Raw genomic sequence first — 20582 nt, 5'->3', positions numbered from 1 at the left:
GGTCAAAGCTCTTGTAGTGTTAGGCTTTGCTGTCTTTCACTATGTAGGGTTGTTGAAATCTCCCTGAGCCTTTTCTCTTTCAAAGTAAAACCAATGGAAGTAATAGCAAATATAACTAGTTTCACAATTATTTCTCTCTCTTTTTTTTTTTTAAACACAAGACTTCTACTGTACACTCTAGGGACCTCAAGAGAGTACCGAGTCCATTGAAATTGGCAGAAGATTGTATGTGTGTCCACAAGCCTTTAAAGTCAAGACTCTCCCTGTCTATCCTTGATCATTCAAAGAGAAGGAGATTAAACATATACAAAGAAACAGTGACAGCGGTTTTGACACTTCACTAAAATGACCAGGGCCACAAAACCTTCATTCTCACTTGAAGGGGCGGTTTGGGCCTTCCTATGATAGACGTGAATGGTGTCTTGTCTTGTAAAGCCGCAGTCAATTAGTTCTGTCTCCAGGACAAGGCAGACTTAAAGCAACTTTAGTCATTATCCCTGAACCATGTTTACATGGTTTGAGAGGTCACATTCCTGCCAACGTGCTGACATGTCCAGAAGACAGAGAAAGAAAACGGTTTCCTGTAACCATACCACCTGCAAGTAAAACAGTACCGTTTTCTCAGTAGCCATGGTAGATAGCACACTGATGTTTCCTGTACCCACCACTCCTGGGTTTAGAGAGGGGATGGAGGGAGTTACAGAAAACCCAGAAACGAGAGTCAAGGGTTAGACAATTCCACTCTCATTTCCTGTGGAAGACGAGGGTCCTCTTGGATGGAGTTAAGCCAGGGAAATAGAAGATAAGGTCACTGTTTTGCAGTGGTGTCTCCTATTTATGGCCATGGACATAGCAACAGGGTAAAAATGCATCTGCTTACTTGCGCACAAATGCTGCGAGAGACAGGGACAGATGTCTGTCCTTCAAAAGAAATAATATGAGACAGTCACTTCCAAAAAAGAGTGCTTAAAAGGAAGTATTTTTTTTTCTGGCATAATGAAGGAATGAAGTAGTCAGAGAACCTTTCTATAAATAAAAGTCTTTGCCGGTACCACTTGGGAACTTTAACCCTAGCACTCGGGAGGTTGAGACCAGGAATTCAAGGTCATACCTGGCTGTAGAATGATTTGGAGGCCACAGTGAGCTATGTGAGATCCTGGAGGGCACTTTCTGTTGTTTGTTTTTCAAGTGCTTATTTTACATTGTTTTCCACCAATGAGCCTCAAAATCACCCTTTGAGAATACCTTCTTAAAACGACTTTGTCAAGCCGGGCGGTGGTGGCGCACGCCTTTAATCCCAGCACTCGGGAGGCAGAGGCAGGCGGATCTCTGTGAGTTTGAGGCCAGCCTGGTCTACAAGAACTAGTTCCAGGACAGGAACCAAAAAGCTACGGAGAAACCCTGTCTCGAAAAATCCAAAAAAAAAAAAAAACAACTTTGTCAAAAACTTCTTATTTAAATAAATCAAAATTTGTAACCTTTTAGGAAACAAACAAACAAAAAAAAAAACTTTGCCCTGTGAACTCCCATCCTTTGCTCATCATCCCTTCTTCCTACACTCAAGCATCTCAACAAATTGCTGTTTGTGGAAATAGGGTAAAGGTGACCAGACTGTATGCTGATTTACATTTACATATGTGTGCTCAGTCACATGAGTGTATGTGTGTGTCTTTATTCTTGCCAGTTTCTGATGGACAGCACACGAGCCCAGAGACGGCCCTCACCATTCACTTACTTGGCTCTGATCGTCAACCGCCAGCATTTCAGGTCAGGGCTCCGCTGCTGGAGGTTAGCCCTGGAGGCCGAACCTCTCTAGGTAAGAACTAGGGTCTGGGAGAAGCCTGGAAATCAAACTGTGTTGCAGCAACTGTGGGAACTTCTTGACAGCTGCCCAGAGCAGTGGCCTCCTCTTCCAGAAGTGTGTTCAAGCCCACTGCATCCACCCTCCTGTCCATTCCTGTGCAAATCAGAATTTATTTCCCAGCCTCCTCGAGTTTGATTTGTTATCCTTGCTACAATATAAAGTAACAGAGCTGAGAAGAGAGGGAGCAGGTTTCAGCGACTGCTTCTGGTTTCTGTTTAAAACTGATGGATCGCAGTGACCTTCAGGAGTATGAGGAGCTGCCTGTCCCTCTAGTGCATGATTTTATTTATTTCTAAGTGCGCTTATTCTTTTACGGTTTGTTTATTCTTTTACCAAGGACATTCTATTAGTGGTGTGTATTATGTGTACTCTGTGGATCCATGTGTGTTTTCTACACGTGGCTTTTGTCCTGAAGCTAATTATGCCATTTGTACAATTTGACCAAAAGTTATGGTATAAACAAGCTATAGAGACAACGTGAAAGTTGATGCTCTCTTGATGGCTTTCTTGACGGCTGGAGCAGCCATCACGAAGCCAGCGCTCTCAGTAGATTTAGGAAATTCAGAGAAGTCAGATAAACAGAGAGACCAGTTCATGGGATCTTTCCAAAAGATGCCGCCTAGGACAGACCTACGGATGGCTGTTTGTGCTTGCCTTCACTTGTACGGGAGAAAATAATGTTCTCAATTCTGAGCTACCCACTCGGAAGGGAACTTTTGAAAGAACCACCTCCTTGCAGCTGGTGGATTGGCCATGTTCGTCTTCACTTATCTTGCGCTCACTGTGACTGAGCCCTGCTTTATGGTTGCCGAGCACTCATCACTGGCTCCGCAGCCTGCCCTCTGGTTTTAATCTACGGAGAGCACGCAGTTGTCGCTGTAGCCGGCCTCTCTCTCTCCTTCCTGCAGGCCTGCAGTTGGTAGCCACAGATGCTCGGGTGATACCAGAAGAGCTCTTTTTCCAGCTGCAGAAGCCTCCACAGCATGGCTCGCTCCTCAAGTCCACGGCAGAGTCCTCGGGGCCCATGGCTGCAGGTAGATGCATTCTCGGTATCTGGCCTGCTTGGGGATGTCTCTGCAATTAGTTTTGTGTGACTTAGAAATGAAGTGGCATGCATATGTGAAATTACTGGTAGTGTTAGCTTTGTGTTAGAGAAAGGATACACTTTAAAGTGATATCTAAACTGTGTAACAGTGTAGCGGGGCAGTCAGCTTTCCTAAAATGGTGTTTATTGCTACCCACTGGGGCCAAACAGTTGGCTCAGCAGTTAAGAGCACTTGTTGCTCTTTCAGAGCACCCGGGTTCAGTTCCCAGGAGCCACACTGTGGCCCACAGCCTTCTCGAACTCCAGCTCCAGAAGACCCAAAGCACTCTCTGACACACCAGGCACCAGGCACACCCATGGTGCACATCCACACCCACAGGCAAAACATTCGTGCAACCAAAACAAATCTAAAATAATTTTAAAGACATATTGATCCCATAGGGAGTATAGAAAAGCACACACCAAAAAAAAAAAAAAAAAAAAAAACCAAATCTCTGTGTTTTATTTAAACAGTGAGCACTTACATAGCAAAGTGAATATTCTCCCTTCTAAAGTGGTTATCCAGGAATGCCGTATCTCACTTCCATAATCTGTGCTTTCTCAAATACTTGATGCCTGCTTTTCAGAGATTTAGTGATTCGTACTTCTGAATTTCCTTGGTTGGGTAAATCTTTGCCCGTTTGATGCAGATTAAAGTTTTGAAGAACAAAGACTAGACTCTTTGGGTCACAAAGACAATCGTCCTGGGGCAGCATCCTTAGGACAGGAGGTGTGCACAGCAGCCTTTATCCTGTTTCCTCAGTGTTGTTTGTAACCAGCACTTCATTGTCCTGTTTCCAGTGTCACACTTAACCTGACTTATGATTGGCAAGTGACATCTGGAGGCATTTGTAAAGAGTTAATACCTGTTTTTAGGTGCAGGATCTACCAATGTTGGCGAAGTCATGTACTTAGGGCATAGAAGGTAAATATAGAGATCAAGGAAATGCCTCCCTCTCAGCACTAAATCCATTAGTCCCAGCTAATCATTGTCTTAGCAAGGAACCTCCAAAAGTTACAACTGGGGAGAACACCCCAGAACACAATTTCCCCAGCTGTGTTCTGTGTAATCATGATAGCCCATGACTAGAGACATGATTCACTAAAGAAAAAAAAATTCCATGGCTCAAAAACTTTGAGTAACTTTGATATTGTGTATTAAATTTTCTAAAATTACAATCAAATTTACAATTTAAGATGTAAATTTGGATTGCATGTAATTCCATTTTGTTTGAACCTCTGTGATCCTAAAACTTGCCATCCTGTCTGTTTTATCTATTATGATGATGTTGTAGATTAGTACCCTGAGCTATGCAGCTTGCACTTTAAGCATCAAGAAACAACTCCCACCCACACTAGTGTTCAAAATGAGGGCCCTGGACATTCCAAACAACTGACCAATAACTGAACTCTCAATTGTATTTTCACATTTTAATTTTTAAAAGCTTAAATGTACAAATTAAATCAGTGCCTCTGGTGTCTCAAAGAGTGTTGTCTCTTTTCTTAAGTCTTCAAGCAATGTTCGGTGCCCTGATTAGATTCAGAGGGCAGTCAAGAAGAATATAAGCATGTTCTATGTTTTTCTAGAACTGGGAGCGATGACTGTTCTCCCAGAGTCCGATTTTAACTCACAGTGATTTAGAGCCTTAAAAAACAAAATATACCAGGGCTATCCCTCAGAGGGATTAGCTATCTGGTTAAACAGCCTCTCACCTTGAGAAGTGTGGAGGAGCAAGCTAACCCACCCTCTCTCTGGCGAGTCATAGAGGGAATGCCAAATTGGGTGGGCAATTGAACTAAGTAGCTTCCGAGTCCCAGAGTATTTGATGCTGCGTGCACTTTGAAATCGGGAGAGCGAAGGGGTTGACTGAATGGGAAGTGTGATTCCCAGAAGTCACTGGCTTTACATGTTGGCTTTGTTTCCTTCTCGGAAGGTGACACCTTCACGTATGACGAGGTTGAGAGAAATGCCCTGCAGTACATACATGATGGGTCCTCTGCCTGGGAGGACAGCATGGAGATCTCAGTCACGGACGGCCTGACTGTGACAACTTCTGAAGTAAAAGTGGAGGTGTCCCCGTCAGAGACCCGAGGGCCTCGGCTGGCCCCTGGTTCCTCCCTGAGCATGACTGTTGCCAGTCAACGGACGGCCGTAATCACCAGGGCAAACCTTGCCTATGTGGTGAGTTCTGACATTTACTCTCTTGCTCTCTGTACTTTTGACTGGGCACCCAGCAAGATGCCCCATAGCTGGGTACTCGAGACAGCAGGCATATGCAGTGTAAAAGGCTCTTCTCTTAGCACCCTGCTATGTTCTCTTTGGAGTCGTACTGCACACCCTGGCCTCAGATAGCGTCTCAACAGTAGACAAGTGAATGCACATCTCTGATGGGGGCTGGAGAGATGGCTCAGTGGCTAATGTGCTTGCAGCACAAGTGTGAAGACTGGAGCTCAGATCTTCAGGACCCGTCTAAGAGCCGTGTGGGCCCAGCAGCCAACCTGGGGTCTCAGCTGGAAGGAGAGAGAGGAGCTCCTAGATTAGCTGAATCAGCAAGGTTGGTCTAGCAAGAGACCTTGCCTCAAATGATCAAGAAAGACACCAGGCATCGTATCTGGCCTCCACATGTTTGTGTACACACACGTGAACATGCATCTACACCGCAGACACACACACAAAAAGAAGGAAAAACTTAGGACGAAAATACTGGGACTCCCAAGGGCTTTTGATGGTCAATATGCAACAACCCCTTGACATAAGCTCCAGGTCCATTGTTTTCAGTGTGGAGGGCAGAAGGTCCTGGGAATTTTAGGAAGAGAAAAGTTGTCTGGTCAGCGATGAAGAAGTAATGATTGATCCTGACTTCCCGAGAGAAAGCTGACTTTCTTTAGCTTGCTCTTGTCCAGTTCAGACAGAATACAAGCCCTGCCCCCTACCCTTTGGTGGTGCCTCTCTCTGCAGATTTCCTAGGCCAGCCCTATTGGCCTGATAGCCATGCCCTGCCCGAAGGAGAGTGGTTGGGGAGAAGGGGAGAACCAAGGACGCTGGGGATTTCCCCTGTGTCTGGTTCAAACTTGATTAAGTGATCTTGGTAATTAAACTCGTCTGCCTTCTTTGATTCTGCATCTGGGGCAAAGGATAATGAGGATAATTAATTTTATTTTGCAGTTACATATGTTGTAAAGAGATGACTACTGTCTGTATAAACATAATGATGATTAGTTGTTATGCTTTGAAAGGAAGGATAATTATTTGAATGGTAATCATTCTTAGTATTGAATTTTTCCTTCACTGGCCTCAAAATTACGGTGAACAGCCTATCCCTACCCCTCATTTTTAAACACTATATGGCTTCAGTTATCCTTTTTGCTGGGCAATGGTGGCACACGTTTTTAATCCCAGCACTCAGGAGGCAGAGTCAGGCAGATCTTTGTGAGTTCAAGGCCAACCTGGTCTACAATACGATTTCCAGGTCAGCCACTACTACACAGAGAAACCTGTCTTGAGAAACAAAACACAACATAAAAAGAGTTGTCCTTTTCTGAGCAGAAGAATCTCACTGTAAGGTTCAATCCCAAACAGTAGGCCTTGGATGAGGTCCTGAAGACTCTTTCCTCCTTTAAATCGTCTTTTCCTAAAGGATGTGAAACCGAGCACCACTTGATTCCCCTTGTGGGTGCGCTATGGTTTCAGCAAAGTTCTGATGGTGTTTAATTGGCCGATTATTTTTCATCCTATGTTATGGTTCTTTGATCCTGGGAAAGTCATGAATTTGTAAAAATGTATGAATTCAGATTTAATCGATAGATCACCAGGCTTGAAAAATGTTTGACAGACGGAAATAGCTCTCCAGGAGCAGCGCCTGCCCATTAACCACACATCACAAGCTGTACATCAGAATGGGAGCTCTTTGGCAGCTGAACGTATATTTTCAAAAATTGATTGAATGTGAATTTACCCACCAGAGCAGAAAGATTTCAGGGAACTCTTCTAGGCTGCTAAACTACAGACACTGGTAGGATATATAGTGCTATCCCTTGGGTTGTATAGTATGGAAAAAAATTGAAATACTGAAGATTTTGGTAATGGAAAAGGTATTAAGAATGGCGGTCATAAGTGGACAGAGTACAGAGAGGAGAGCAGCCGAGTCTCCTCGTCATTAGAGTGTGGGCACCAGGGGGAAGATGAGAGGTTGGTGGAATATGCCCCGGCAAAAGTGGGACCCGGCATGGTTCCTCTATAAGGCTACTTTATTGTTCGTTCTTAGACAGGGTCGCAAACTAGCTGTAAAACCAAGGATGAGCTTGAACATCTGGTCATTTCCTTCTTCGACTTCCCAAGTGCTGGGGTTACAAGTGTGTGCTACCACATTGTCTGTATCCACAGCTGTAGGCAGTACTGGGGATCAGTACTGGGGAGTCAAGCACTCCGCCAAATAAACCACACACACACAGAGAAAGAGAGAGAGAGAGAGAGAGAGAGAGAGAGAGAGAGAGAGAGAGAGAGAGAGAGAGAGAGAGAGTTTCCTAGGTGTATGGGTTCTGGAGTTTGAACTGATGTTTTAATTCCATCTTGCCTCTCTATGAGAAGTGCAAGCTTAACATTAAAATGTGGATAGCATTTCTATATGCCATCCAAAACTGAAATAATTCAAAATAGGATATGTTAATCTTATTATATATCAGGTAGCTAGGAATCAATTTTAACAAAATACATGTAACTTCCAGGGAAAATCGAAGTCATAGCCAGCAATGTACCCAAATGAATTTTCTGAAAAAGAAATAAGAGAAAACCGGGAAGGAGGGGGAGTCAACCATGGTGGCCCACACCTCTGATCTCAGCACTTAGAATTCTCAGAAGGAGAATAGGAGGCCCTCACATTTGAAGTCAGCCTGCACTACATTAAAAAAAAAAAGTGTCTCTAAAATATAAAAAGAAAGAAATTTAAAGAAGTCTCCAAACACCTAGAATATTCAGTCTAGTAATATAATTTATCAAGCCATATTTAAACATTGAAACTGGGAATGGTGGTGCACACCTTTGTTCCCGACCCTTGCAAGCCATAGACAGAGTTTGAGGCCAGCCTGGTCTACAGAGCATGTTACAGGACAGTTAGGGCTACACAGACAAACCCTGCCTTAAAAAACCAAATTAATAGTAATAAAGGAAGACAAAAACAAAATTAAGACTGACTAAAGGTCCAAGAGCAGAATATAAGAAGTGCGTGTAAGTTAATTGTGTGTGTGTGTGTGTGTGTGTGTGTGTGTGTGTTTCTGTGTGTTTGTATGCATGTGTAGGTCTGTGTGAGCATGCGGGTTTCACTCTTTTTATTTGAGACAGTGTCTCTCACTCATGTAGGATTCTCTAAGTCGACTAGGCTGACTGGTCAGTGAGCCTCAGGGCTCTGCCTGCAGACCTCTTCAGCACTGAGATTATAAGCATGTGCCACCTAATCTAGCTTTCTCTAATGTAGGTTCTAGGGATCAAAATCAGGTCCTCATGGTTGCATAGCAAGCACTTTCCTGACTAAACTATCTTCTGAACCCTTAAATTAATTATTTTCTAATTCTCATGGATACATATGAGCTAAATAATTATTTATATTCATTATATACATATCACGCATCAATTTCTTTAGAATGAATGAGAAGAATAAAATGAAAATATAAATTCATCCAAAGTGAACATGAAGGTCATTGAACAGGGAAATAACACGAGAAGAGGATCTGTTTTCTTAGGAGTTTTGATTAACTCATGCTCTCTTGGCTGGCCTAATATGATGATTTTTTTTTCAAATTATGACAAGGTATTTTCAGAAGAAGAAAACAATAGCTGATTTCTCACGTTTGATACTCAGAAAGGTTTTGAAAATTGGAGTATAATGAGATAATGCCTGGCCCAGAGTAAGCATCTCTTTGCTGGATTTGCCAGTGTTTGAGACAGATGCTTTTTATTCTCACTAAGAATCAGGTACCCTATTCTTGTCATTCTCACATCTCAGAAGAGGGCACTGGAAAATTCTCCATAGTCCTTTAAAGGTCTGTCTCAGTGAGAACTCACAGGAATAGTAGGCTGTAACTTTTTGGAATCCAGTGTTTTCCATTTGACCCCCCACACGGAGGAAGGAGAAAACAGTAAGATTATACATTTAGAAACTTTCTGAAGTCTAGCTGCCTCTGTATGTTCCTGTTCCCTTCTGGGCCAGTGTCAGGTGAGCTGAGGCAATTCTGAGATCTTGCACTGTGGTTCTTTCTAACTGTTCATTGAAGGAAAGCTGCCCCCAGGGATGGACATGGCTCCAAGGACCCGGACCTTGCTTGCCTGGCCCACCTCTTATCTGCTCACACTTCCTTTCCATCCCTCACTAGCTGCACGGCGTAGCCAGGAAAACTTGCATTTGACAGTGAAATTGATCATGCAGCGTTTGTTTTCATTGTTGCTGCCGTAGAGCAGAGTGTCCCCATTTTCATTTAACTCCTCTAAAAGGCAGATGGTCCGGGGGACCCCAAAATGACATCGCCTGCCTTCTAGACATTCCCAAAAAAAATATTCTTGAAGAAAGAGGAAATTGTTAATGAAGATATTCTGTTATTGTCCATGTAGACAAACAGAAAGCTGATCTTGTTTCTCAATAAGCCACCGAGGAGAAGGAAATGTTCTTTATTAAGATTAAGTGCCCTAGGAAGCGAGGAGCCATTAATTCAGTCCTTGTCGAAGGAAATCCACAAGACCTTCTAAATTCTTTTGTTAATCCAAGTTTTTGTCACATTGGTGTTACTTGAAGTGAATCATTGGCTAAACAGATTCTGTTTCATAGAGTTTTGTCATTGTAGAGTGTATTATATACTATAATAGAATTTTGGATATTTCTAAAATGCAAAGTGTTCTTAGAAACTGCAGGGGAAGCCTTCTCCTGTGTTTATAGAATGACGAGTTAGAGCTGGCCATCTTCTCGTCTATACTGTGTACATGCAATAAAAATAAACCATTATGACTCTTACTGAAACAGTAAACCATCTTTTGTTCCACTCCCTATACCATAAGCACATTCTGCACTGTTACCTTGAGTTATTCTTCCAAGAAGACATTATACCAGAGGCCTTTGAAGACGGATAAATACTGAGCTTTTATGGAGTTGGGAAAGGTATTGCTTTATGTCAGGGGGCCGCTGCCTATAGCATAGGAGACAGTAAGCCCCTGTGGGTCTCTGCATTCATGTCCTGACTCATGTTTGCCTGATTAGGACGATTCTTCCCCTGACGCAGAGATCTGGATTCAGCTAAGTTCTCTGCCCATGTATGGTGTGCTCTTAAAGACTTCGGGGCCTGATGTGGAGGAGCTCTCAGAGGATTCCAATTTCACAATGGAGGACATCAACAGCAAGAACATTAGGTACATAAGCGCCGTAGATTCTTTGAAAGGGTTTTTAAGCGTTGTAGGTAGCAGCTGCCTACAGCTCCTTCAAAGAACGCCTTGTTTCTGATCTTGTTTTTGTTTGTTTGTTTGTTTGTTTTGTTTTTGTTTGTTTTGTTTTGTTTTACAATCCTTTCACTCCACTTGTCAGGGTGGCTCAACCTGTATTCTCCCGTGTCCTATAGATACTCAGCTGTGTTCGAGACGGAAGAGCATCTGCTTATGGACCACTTCCAGTTCTCTGTGTCAGACATGGACGACAACCGTGTGGACAACGAGGTCTTTACCATCACGGTCACTCCTGCCAAGAGTCCACCACACATCATCGCTTTTGCTGACCTTATCACGGTAAACAGTTCTCAGATCAATAAACACCCAGGGCTTGGGAGAGCTGGGATCCTTGGTGATGTAGCTAAAGGATTTCTGCCAAGATGAGCATCCAAACTCTTCCCCCAGAGTATCTGGGCAGTGATAGCAGACCGTCTGTGGCTGTCATTGTAAACTTTTTGTAAAAGAAAAAAAAATAATTATATGCAAAAGATCAAATCATTATATTCATATGAGTTAGTCAAAGCATGCATACACATGTGCATGCTAGAGAGTATAATCTATATACATACACACACACACACACATAGATAGATATATAAAAACAATATTGGATATTGTTGGCAATGGCAATGAAATAGAAGTAGAATACACCTTTGAGGATTTTAGTTGGTAACAACTAAAATGTGGAAAGCTGACCCCACGTGAATCAAACCAATATTTATTATTATTAACAAGATTAAAAATCCTGTGTGTGAGAGGCAATATAACACGTGTCTATCGCTGACATTATCAGCCGAGGACCTGTACCGGCTTTGTTAGGTACTAGCAGGCTGGCTTTGCAACAGGTACGTAATTCTTTCTAGCCTCTGTTTCTTACTTAAATACTACAATGTCTCCTACATAAAGGATTTCTCTGGTGATTAAATAAAATAGCCGGCATCTCTCCTAGCACAGTACCTGGTGCACAGCAGGGGAGTCCTGAACACTCATTCATTTTCTTCCCCTGCCTCACATATGAACTATAGTGCCCCAAGCCTAGGCATTTCCTGCTTCGAGCAAGGACTTTAATATTCATGAAACTCAGAATCATTTCTAGACAGTTGTGCTATTCCCCTTATTTTTCCTTTTCTACAACTTGGGGAAGTAACTTGAACCACCTCAATCCGAGAGTCGCATTTTGTAATTTATAAACCAGCCTACGTGCAGCCAAGAGTTCAGAGTAAAATGCCTTGATCACTTCCATCAAGTCAGTAAAAAGCATCGAAGCCAAACTGTAGCGTTAGGACATAGAACCGGACCCCAAAAGAAAAGGTTAGTTCCAGCAACTGCTTGTACATATGCTGATTTATTTCCTTCTTTGATGTTGAGGTATGCATTAACTTTAACGTGTAGCTAGTCTTTTATTCCTACATCCCAATAAATATACAATATGAAGGAATAAATGGGATTTTTATTCTGGATGGTAACACCTATAGGACAGTCAACCTCGGGAATGTGAAGGAGGGCTACATCTATCATTCTCCAGTTACGCTCTGTAGAATTCTGATGCCCCAGGAAGGCAGCTCTCCTGTCTGGAAGCTTGTTGAGATGGTTAGTTAGAACTGGTCAGAACTGCTTTATCACCAGATCCATCACCAAATGAAGTGGCATTTTGAGAAGAGACACAGCGCTGAGGTATCCAAGTGCATCTTGAGGAGGGGCTGAAAGCTTTGCCTGGCTTTGGCAGAGGCACGTCCCTCGCCTGCAGAGGTCCGCCTCTCACTGAAGTGGTCACCGCAGGCCACCCCTGTCCCTCAGCCCTCCATCCCCCTTTCCTGTCTTCCTCAGGTCGATGAGGGCGGTAGAGCACCACTCTCCCTCCACCATTTCTTCGCCACTGATGATCACGACAACCTTCATGGTGATGCTGTCATTAAACTGAGTGTTCTGCCCAAGTACGGCTGCATTGAGAACACAGGAACAGGTAACCGTAGCAGCTTTGCTGGAGAACTATTGAAGGTCTGGAAACAGGGGATGGGAGATATTCTAATTAAACCTGGACTTGGAGAATTAAAATGAGAAGGACCCATTTCAAGAAAATGGAAGAAAAGGGTTTTTTCATTTAAAAAAGGAAAAAAGTTACTTAGCATATTCTTTATACTTTGCATTTTGTGTATCAAAGATACATTAGTAAACAAAACAGATAACCCTGTCCACCTTCTTATTGACTTGTATGCTAGCAGAGAGAAAGGACTGAATGGGGAGATAGCATGCGAGAAGGCTCATAAATGTACGAGAAACTGGAGCAGAGTAAAGGTATTTGGAGTATGAGCTATGTGGCTGAGGGACTCACAAGTTGTGTTCAGAATTAGGGGTCAAGAAAATAAAGATCCCTGTTCTCTTCTGCCGTTCCGATGAACTAAAGCTTGCGTCTGCTCCTTCTATGGAGATAACAGAAATGGAAATGTCTGCTGTCTATCTTTGACACCCACGTCAACATCCCTCCCTTTTACCATCTGCCCTAGACTCTCTGGAGGTTATCACACAAGGAGAGGCAAAGGCATGTGCCGTCCACCGGCCCCCTGAGACCCGCTGTGACTGGCAGCTGAGACAGCTCCTGCCAGTTTCTGAGCTGCTGCGTCTGCAACAAGATTCCCAAGTGAACAGGTGTCAGTGCTAGGCTCTAATTGGCAGGCAGCTGGCAGCTTCTACAGTCAGACCATTGACTGCAGGTGTCAGTGGCCAGCATGGTGCCTGCCACTTGAGCCTGGTAACCAGAAGCTCATTTAGAATGGTCATGTTTTACTATCAAAAGTCTTGGATCTTTTCCCTCTCTGGTCTTTCCATGTGTGCATGCAGCTTTTCTTATTGCCTAATTAAGCTCCTTTCAACAAATGTTTGCGCTAGATACAATGTTAACATAAATGACATTGACCCAGCCTGGAGTAAGGGACAGCTAGCCTGATGAATTGGATGATAAATGACAGGAATAGAAACATAGTGCTGAGGGTATAGAACAAAGCAATTGCGTCTTCATGAGAAGGCAGAAAAGCCCCAGGGTCAAGAGGTCGCTATGGGCAAAAAAAAAAAAATGGTATCTCTTGCAGAGACAAGCATGTGGGTGAGGTGAGAGATCCTGAAAGGCCATTGCCCTTACCACCTTTCCTCTCCATGTGGTATTCCTTGGAAGCCCTTGTAGCACAGTTTGACATTTACCTGAAGCACACCAGGTAGAAGATAGGCCACACTGACTAGGTACTATCTAGACTACATAGTCACAATTCTGGCAAGTCTCAACCACTCTAGAAAGTGATTCTCAAACTTTTATGTGCATTATTATTATCTGAATGGGCCGTGAAAGCATGGTCTCTCAGACAGAGCCCCAGTATTCCTGTTGAAGAGGTTGGTGTAGCCCACAAACTAACATTTTTTGTCACCCCATGTGTGACAGACATCATGGCTGTTGGTCCTAGTGTTGGAGGAGAAGGAAACCTGGCTAGCTCAGGCCTGAAATAATCAGACAGAAACTGGATTAATTAAATCACTGCTTGGCCCATTAACTCTAACCTCTTATTGGCTAATTCTTACATATTACTTTAACCCATTTCTATTAATCTTTGTGTAGCCACGTGGCTATGGCTTACCAGCTAAAGTTTCGGCATGTCTGACTCTGGCCGTGGTTCCATGTCATCTCTCTGACTCTGCCTCCTTTCTCCCAGCATGCCATTTAGTTTTCCCCCCACCTACCTAAGATCTGCCCTATCAACAGGCCGAGGCAGTTTCTTTATTCATCAACCAATAAAAGCAGCACATAGGCAGAAGGATCTCCCACACCATTTCCCCTTTTCTGTTTAAACAAAAAGGAAGGCTTTAACTTTAACATAGTAAAACTACATATAACAAAACAGGTATCAAGCAAGAATTCCAGTTACAATATTTATATTTAGTTTATCTTTTATCATAACTAAGGAAAACCTTATCTATTCTTCAACTCCATCAAAGACTCCAGAAGGATATAATATTACCTAAGTAAACAGGAAGTGCATTGTAAGCAACTTTCAAAAATTCTAGAATTGACAGAGACATCTCGCTGCCTGGACAGTCACCCAAAGTTCTTCTATGCCGTTGGGGATCCATCTTCAGCCTACTAGAACTGCCAAGAGACTCTTCATCCTCTGGTGGCATGAGTTTGAACCTAAGGGGAAGGCAAGATACTCAAGGGCACGAAATAGTTGTCCAGTTTACATTAACCAAAGATGCTGCCCTTTTCTCCGTGGAGGAAGCCCAGTAAGCACAGTTTTGAACTAAGTGTTTTGTTTCCTGAAGAAACTAGCAACCTAAATTTAATTGTAGCCTATTGGAACATATTTTTAAGTCTGGGGAAAGCAGCTTTTACTTTTTTACCTAGCTGGAGGGAAGACAGAGTGACGGCAGTGTTGGGTGTGAAAGCTAATGGCGTAAAATCTAAATTCTTCCAGGACTGTCCTAATCAGGGCAAGACCCCCTGAGTCGCTCTGGGGACATCTGTCTTCTAGTGCTGAGGAAAGCAGGTGTCCAAGATGACAGGCACACTCACCAGGGGCTGTTTAATTTGTACCTAGGACATTCTGCTGAGGAAGGCAGGAACACACATCGATGATGTACAGTAAAAATAGAAAGTGTGGCTTTCAAACGTGGAATGACTGGTGCTTACAGCTTCGTATCTGGGTCCCTTGATGGCCAACTAATGCTCCAACAATTTTAAAACAAGGCTTCTTGTATTCTGTGTATTTCAGGGTTGTCATTTGCTGAGGCTTTTCTTGACCCAGATAACAAAGCCACACTTCCCAGTTTCTAAGGATCAATGAACGGAGAAAGTAAAACTTGGAGGCATTCTCAGCAGTTGGTTCCAGAAACCCTAATCTCGGTGTCGCAGGGGTCAATGAGTCACTGGCTGCCTAGGTCTCTCTCAGCTTCAATTTTCTTTCTTTTCTTTCAAACAAGTTGTGAAAAACAAACCAACAAAAGACATTTCAGTCCTTGTCTGTGCAACGGGTACCAACAGATGGCACCGTCTAGAGTCGGGAAGTTAATGGCCTTTTTAGAATCTGGTGTTTGGAAAGTGTCATAGAGAAGGGAGAGGAAGCCTTTTTTGTTTCCCTCTGGACCACCTCTACTTTGGAAATGTGTCGACATGGTTTTTTTTGTCTCCACTCTTGAAGACTATGGTAGCAAGTTAAAAACCAATCAATTAGAAGGACCTGGCTAGAACCAAATACAGGCCAAGCCTGTTCATCATTTGAACATTGCTTACTCTCCCCTTGGCCTTCTGCAGCCTTTGTTTTTAGGTGAGAAGAGGGAGCAGGAAACAGTAAAGCACAGAAGTTTGAAAAGTGCCGCATGAGGGTCTTACTTCCCAAATGTACCCGTTGATCAACTTTCAGTTACTGTAACACACACCAGCAATAAATCAGCTTCTAGAGACGAGGTTTGCTTTACTCCTGATCTCAAGGGTAGCAGTCCGTGATCAGCTGGACCCTCGCTGTGACGATTCACCTTGGCTAAAATGGCATAGTAGAACAAAACTCTTTTTTTAAGTCCAGGATGTAAAAGAAGAGAAAGGATTGATGGATGGTCCTAGAATCCCCTTCAAGGACCTCTAGTGAGTCTCAGACCGCCCACTTAATCCCAAACCCTGAAGGTTCGCACCACAGACTGGAGACTATGGAGACTAACACATGGTGTATGGGGGAAACTTATCCAAGCTATGGCAGCACTTTGTCCCTGAGATGGACCTGAGGACTTCCATGTCTGTAGGTTCCTGAGTATCATGGTGTCTGCATGACCTCTGGGCACCCAGTAGCTCTGGCACGCTATCCCATGAGCTGGGTTCTTACTGATGTATAGCTTCCTCCAAGAAACTGGGAGATCACCCCTGGAATGAGGGAAAGAGTGTTGTTGAATGACGTCATAGCTGCTGTACCCAGGACCTCAGCAGCAGTGGCTTCCTTCGCAAGTCCACAGGGCTGCGTCTGTCAGCGTCCCAGCTGCCACTCTAAGAGAAAGAAAGGTTACAGGGGTTAAGGGGACTCACATTCTCACTGGTTTGTCCCCTGGTACATCGCCCCTTACTCAAGCAGTAACCCCAATTAAATGAGGTCTCTCTCCCTAAATTGCTCTTTAAAAACAAACAAACCAAACAAGAATAACAACAAAAAACTACATGAAAGTAGGGGGATTCTTGAAAAGAAAGAATTAGGTGGGAAGGGGAAGAATGAGAGGGATAATGGGAGAACTTTGATCCAAGACTATACATGCATGGATACATATATATATACATATTATATATATACATACATTGTATTATACGTGCATGGATACATATATATATATAATTATATATATACATACATTGTATTATACATGCATGGATACATATATATAAAATTATATATACATACATTGTATTATACATGCATGGATACATATATATAATATATACATACATTGTATTATACATGCATGGATATATACATATACACATATTTGATTACATGTGTAAATACTGTTTGTTGTACATGCATGCATTATATATATAGATATATACTTACATAAATATACACATGAAATTGTTAAAGAAATAAAAGCTTAAAACAAGAAACTTGGAAGTTAAATGGAAAGGTGCTGGAGTAGAGGTTCTAAATAGAATGGGCTAGAGTCAACTTTTCTTATATAGAGAAATTGTTGACACTTGAAAGATAAACCAGACAGAGTGGTTTTGAAATTGCTGAAGTTTACATTAGAACACTGGCTATCGTGTTGCTGTTTACTCCCCAGTGTGTGATATAAATGATTAGAAAGAAACCAACCACAGATTCCGTGCTATGTCAAAGGTAAACAACTGAATGGTTTCAGGTGCATCGTCTCACCTGATTCCCCGTGGAGACAGCATGACTGGTGCTCTCTGTTTACAGGTGGAGGATGGTCTTGGAAACATTACCCAACCTAAGCCTTCCAGTTTCTGGGCTTCCACTCTCTTAACTCTGCCCATAGTCATTCTTTCATCCCATGTTAATAACGATGTCTTCTTTTCTAAATCAGCCCAGCGATCGGCTACTGATCAGTTGAGGTAAATGTTTTCTCTTGATGCTATGCAGGGGATCGCTTTGGTCCAGGAGCCACCAGTGATCCAGAGGCCTCGTTCCCTATTCAAGATGTCCTGGAAAACTACATTTACTACTTTCAGAGTGTTCATGAAAGCATTGAGCCGACCCATGATGTGTTTAGCTTTTATGTGAGCGATGGAAACAGTCGCTCTGAAATTCACAGCATCAATATCACCATTGAGGTAAGGATTTTAGCCATTGGAGATGAAGCCTTCAGCCTTACACTGGCCCACTCTGAAAAAAGCCGTCCTTAAACCATGTGATGTCCTAGTCTTAAACAAGCTGCCTTACATTGACTCACAAGCTAAGGGTTGGATGTGACCTTCAATTTCAAATATCAGTTTTAACACATAACCCTGACCCTCTGGAAATGTGTGAAATCATAGTTGGCATTTGGGGAAGGTCAGGGTTGGAAATCTGGATTTCTATTTTAGTAGAACATGTATTTGTTCTGGGTAAAGCAGTTTGGAAGAATCAGAGAAGCCATGCCATTAAATGGAAACAAACATATGCCCATTTTCTCTGATATTATCACATGTGGGTCTGCATACACACTTGCCTTTTTCAAAAATTCATTTATTCACTTAACAATAACACCAAAGAAATTTGATCCCCAATCCTGCACTTATTTTCATTTGAGAAACTATTATGATAGTCTTGCTTATGATATCAAAGAGGGGGAGAAAAAGATAAAAATCTCAGAATGGATGAATGCCTTCTGCCTTGGGAAAATAAAACGTGTGGAACTTTCAACAACTATAAGGTCCAGGATTGGAGCAGGGCTGGGAGGCAGCAGAGGAAGCTTTGCCAGTGTTGTGACGTTCTCTAGCTACGGTGGTATGTGTAAAATAGCTGTTGATCCTCAAATATACTTGTATTTCTAAATCATACGTCCATCATTTAAGTCTAGAAAAATATGGTCCACTGTACCCCTGGAAAACATCTTAGAAACTGTTTATAGAATTCCCATCAGCCTTCTGTTTCTGTGACTTTTTATTTTTAACTAATATTTTGACAAGGCAGTAAGCACAGTGAACATTAATGCTGTGTGGCTAATGAGAGCAGTTGCAGTTGTGACGTATTCTCTTGAGGCGTGCCGCTTCCTTCGTAAGCTAACATCTGTGTGAGACCCAGTCTTTTCTCCCTTAACCAGAGGAAGAATGATGAGCCTCCCAGGATGACCCTTTGGCCGCTCAGAGTGCGGCTGAGCTCAGGAGTGGTGATAAGCAATTCTTCCTTGAGCCTACGAGACCTGGACACCCCAGATAACGAGCTGATTTTTGTATTGATGAAAAAGCCTGACCACGGTAAGACACAAGCCACAGTGGAAAGCGGTGGCTTAATTGAGGTGCCTGACGGGTGGTGAGCACCGGCTTGCAGATTACTTCCTTCACTCCTTTTCCTTCCCTACTTACAGCCCATTCTTTGCATCCAAATATAATCAGATTCACAGCTAGCCAAGAGCCTTTGGAGTTGCGGTAGATGCTGTTTTAAAAGCCTGCGTGCTAAGTAATTGGCATCTCTGAAATTCCACTTCAGCTCTTTCCTTGCTCTCCTGGTTCCAGTGTTTGCATCTTACAGGGTGGGTTTGTCATTTGCTCACCAAGGCTTCCTCATGCAACCTGTCCCTTACATTAGAAGTCTCTCACGAACCTATTCTCTTTGCAAGAGGAGCAGTCTTTAATTCGAAGCCAATGTAGGAACTACTGTGGGGACCCTCCACCCCCTCCTCTAAATGCTACCCCCAAGCATTACCTAAAGCTCCAGAGCCACACTGTGTATCAATCACTGTTAACACAGGTCGGCCTTCCAAAGACTGAACTACTGCTGTTGCGCAGGGTTGATGATGGAAGAGACCACTGGACACTGCATTTTCAGCTTGCCTGCATTCACTTCCACTTTCTCTGATGAAGCATTCTGAACTGTACCCTTGGGGTGTGTGACCCCTTAAAAAAATGAACCTCAATATGAGCATGCTTATCGCCTTCCTGAATGAAAAGGAGTTCAAAGCATAGGCCCTCGGTCTGCATCCTATAGGCAAAGGACAGAGTAGAGTGCTCTGTTCACTCTGCAGAAGGGAAAATAAAGTTCAGATCATGAAGTGTGTTTGAATCCAGGGAGGGAGATATGATTTCTAAGCCACTATATTGTGACTTCCCTGTTTCTCCTTAGGAGAGTTTTAACCACAAGAGTGGGACTTTGTCTTTTTTTATTTATAGACAAGACCACAGGGCACAACCTAGTATTGGCACCAAGAGTCTCCTGAGATAGTTGATGTTCTATGTAGGCTCATGCTAGTTGGCAAAACTGGGCTATGTTTTGATGACTCAAATATCTAAAACCATTGTGTTTCTTTCTGTTCCTCTCTTGCTTCTGCAGGTCACCTACTCCGGAGGCCCACTGCTTCTGACCCTCTAGAGAATGGGACTGTTCTAGACCAAGGCTCCTCTTTCACCTATCAGGATGTCCTGGCTGGGCTGGTCGGGTACTTACCTGGTGACAGTGATATGGCAGTAGATGAGTTTCGGTTCTCTCTCACTGATGGCCTCCATGTAGATGCGGGGAGGATGGAGATCTACATAGAACTGCCTACAGGCGACACGCCCCACTTGGCAATAAACCAAGGACTTCAGCTCTCAGCAGGTGTGGTAGTCCAACTTTCTGTCACATGACACACATCTCCAAGAAGCATTGTAACAGGAAGCATATTTCTCTGGGCTCATGGTTTCACGGGCTTTAGTTCCTCGTTGGCTGCTTCTGGTGTTTTCTGTGCTGAGGTAAAACACCATGGGGAAAACAGGCATAGTAGATCAGAGCGACTTGCCTTTATGACAAGCAGGAGGTAGAGATGGACTGGCGACCAGAACAATATCTAGCAATATCTGAGGTCATAATCCAATGATCTACTTCCCCAGCTGGCCCTACACCCTAACATTCTTAGCACCTTCCAAAAAAAAAAAAATGGCATCAGCTAAGATTCAAGCCTTCAACACGTGAGCCCTTGAGAATAATCCATATTCAAACCACAGCAATTCCAGCAGGAGCTGA

General features: G+C 43.1%; 1 protein-coding gene across 1 annotated transcript in view; it reads left to right on the top strand.

The window, feature by feature from the left end:
* The window catches only part of Fras1 (Fraser extracellular matrix complex subunit 1), a 350600-nt gene that overhangs the window by 256219 nt on the left and 73799 nt on the right, over positions 1-20582 (top strand). Inside the window, exons 35-43 of the mRNA XM_057772897.1 lie at positions 1685-1816; positions 2773-2898; positions 4883-5130; positions 10190-10338; positions 10545-10707; positions 12238-12373; positions 17526-17716; positions 18688-18841; positions 19914-20177. Of these exons, the coding sequence (XP_057628880.1) occupies positions 1685-1816; positions 2773-2898; positions 4883-5130; positions 10190-10338; positions 10545-10707; positions 12238-12373; positions 17526-17716; positions 18688-18841; positions 19914-20177 (1563 nt within the window). The remainder of the gene's footprint in view (positions 1-1684; positions 1817-2772; positions 2899-4882; positions 5131-10189; positions 10339-10544; positions 10708-12237; positions 12374-17525; positions 17717-18687; positions 18842-19913; positions 20178-20582) is intronic.

The sequence above is a fragment of the Chionomys nivalis genome, chromosome 6, assembly GCF_950005125.1.
Source record: "Chionomys nivalis chromosome 6, mChiNiv1.1, whole genome shotgun sequence".
Classification (NCBI taxonomy): Eukaryota; Metazoa; Chordata; class Mammalia; order Rodentia; family Cricetidae; genus Chionomys; species Chionomys nivalis.
This window is presented reverse-complemented; position numbering and strand designations above follow the sequence as displayed.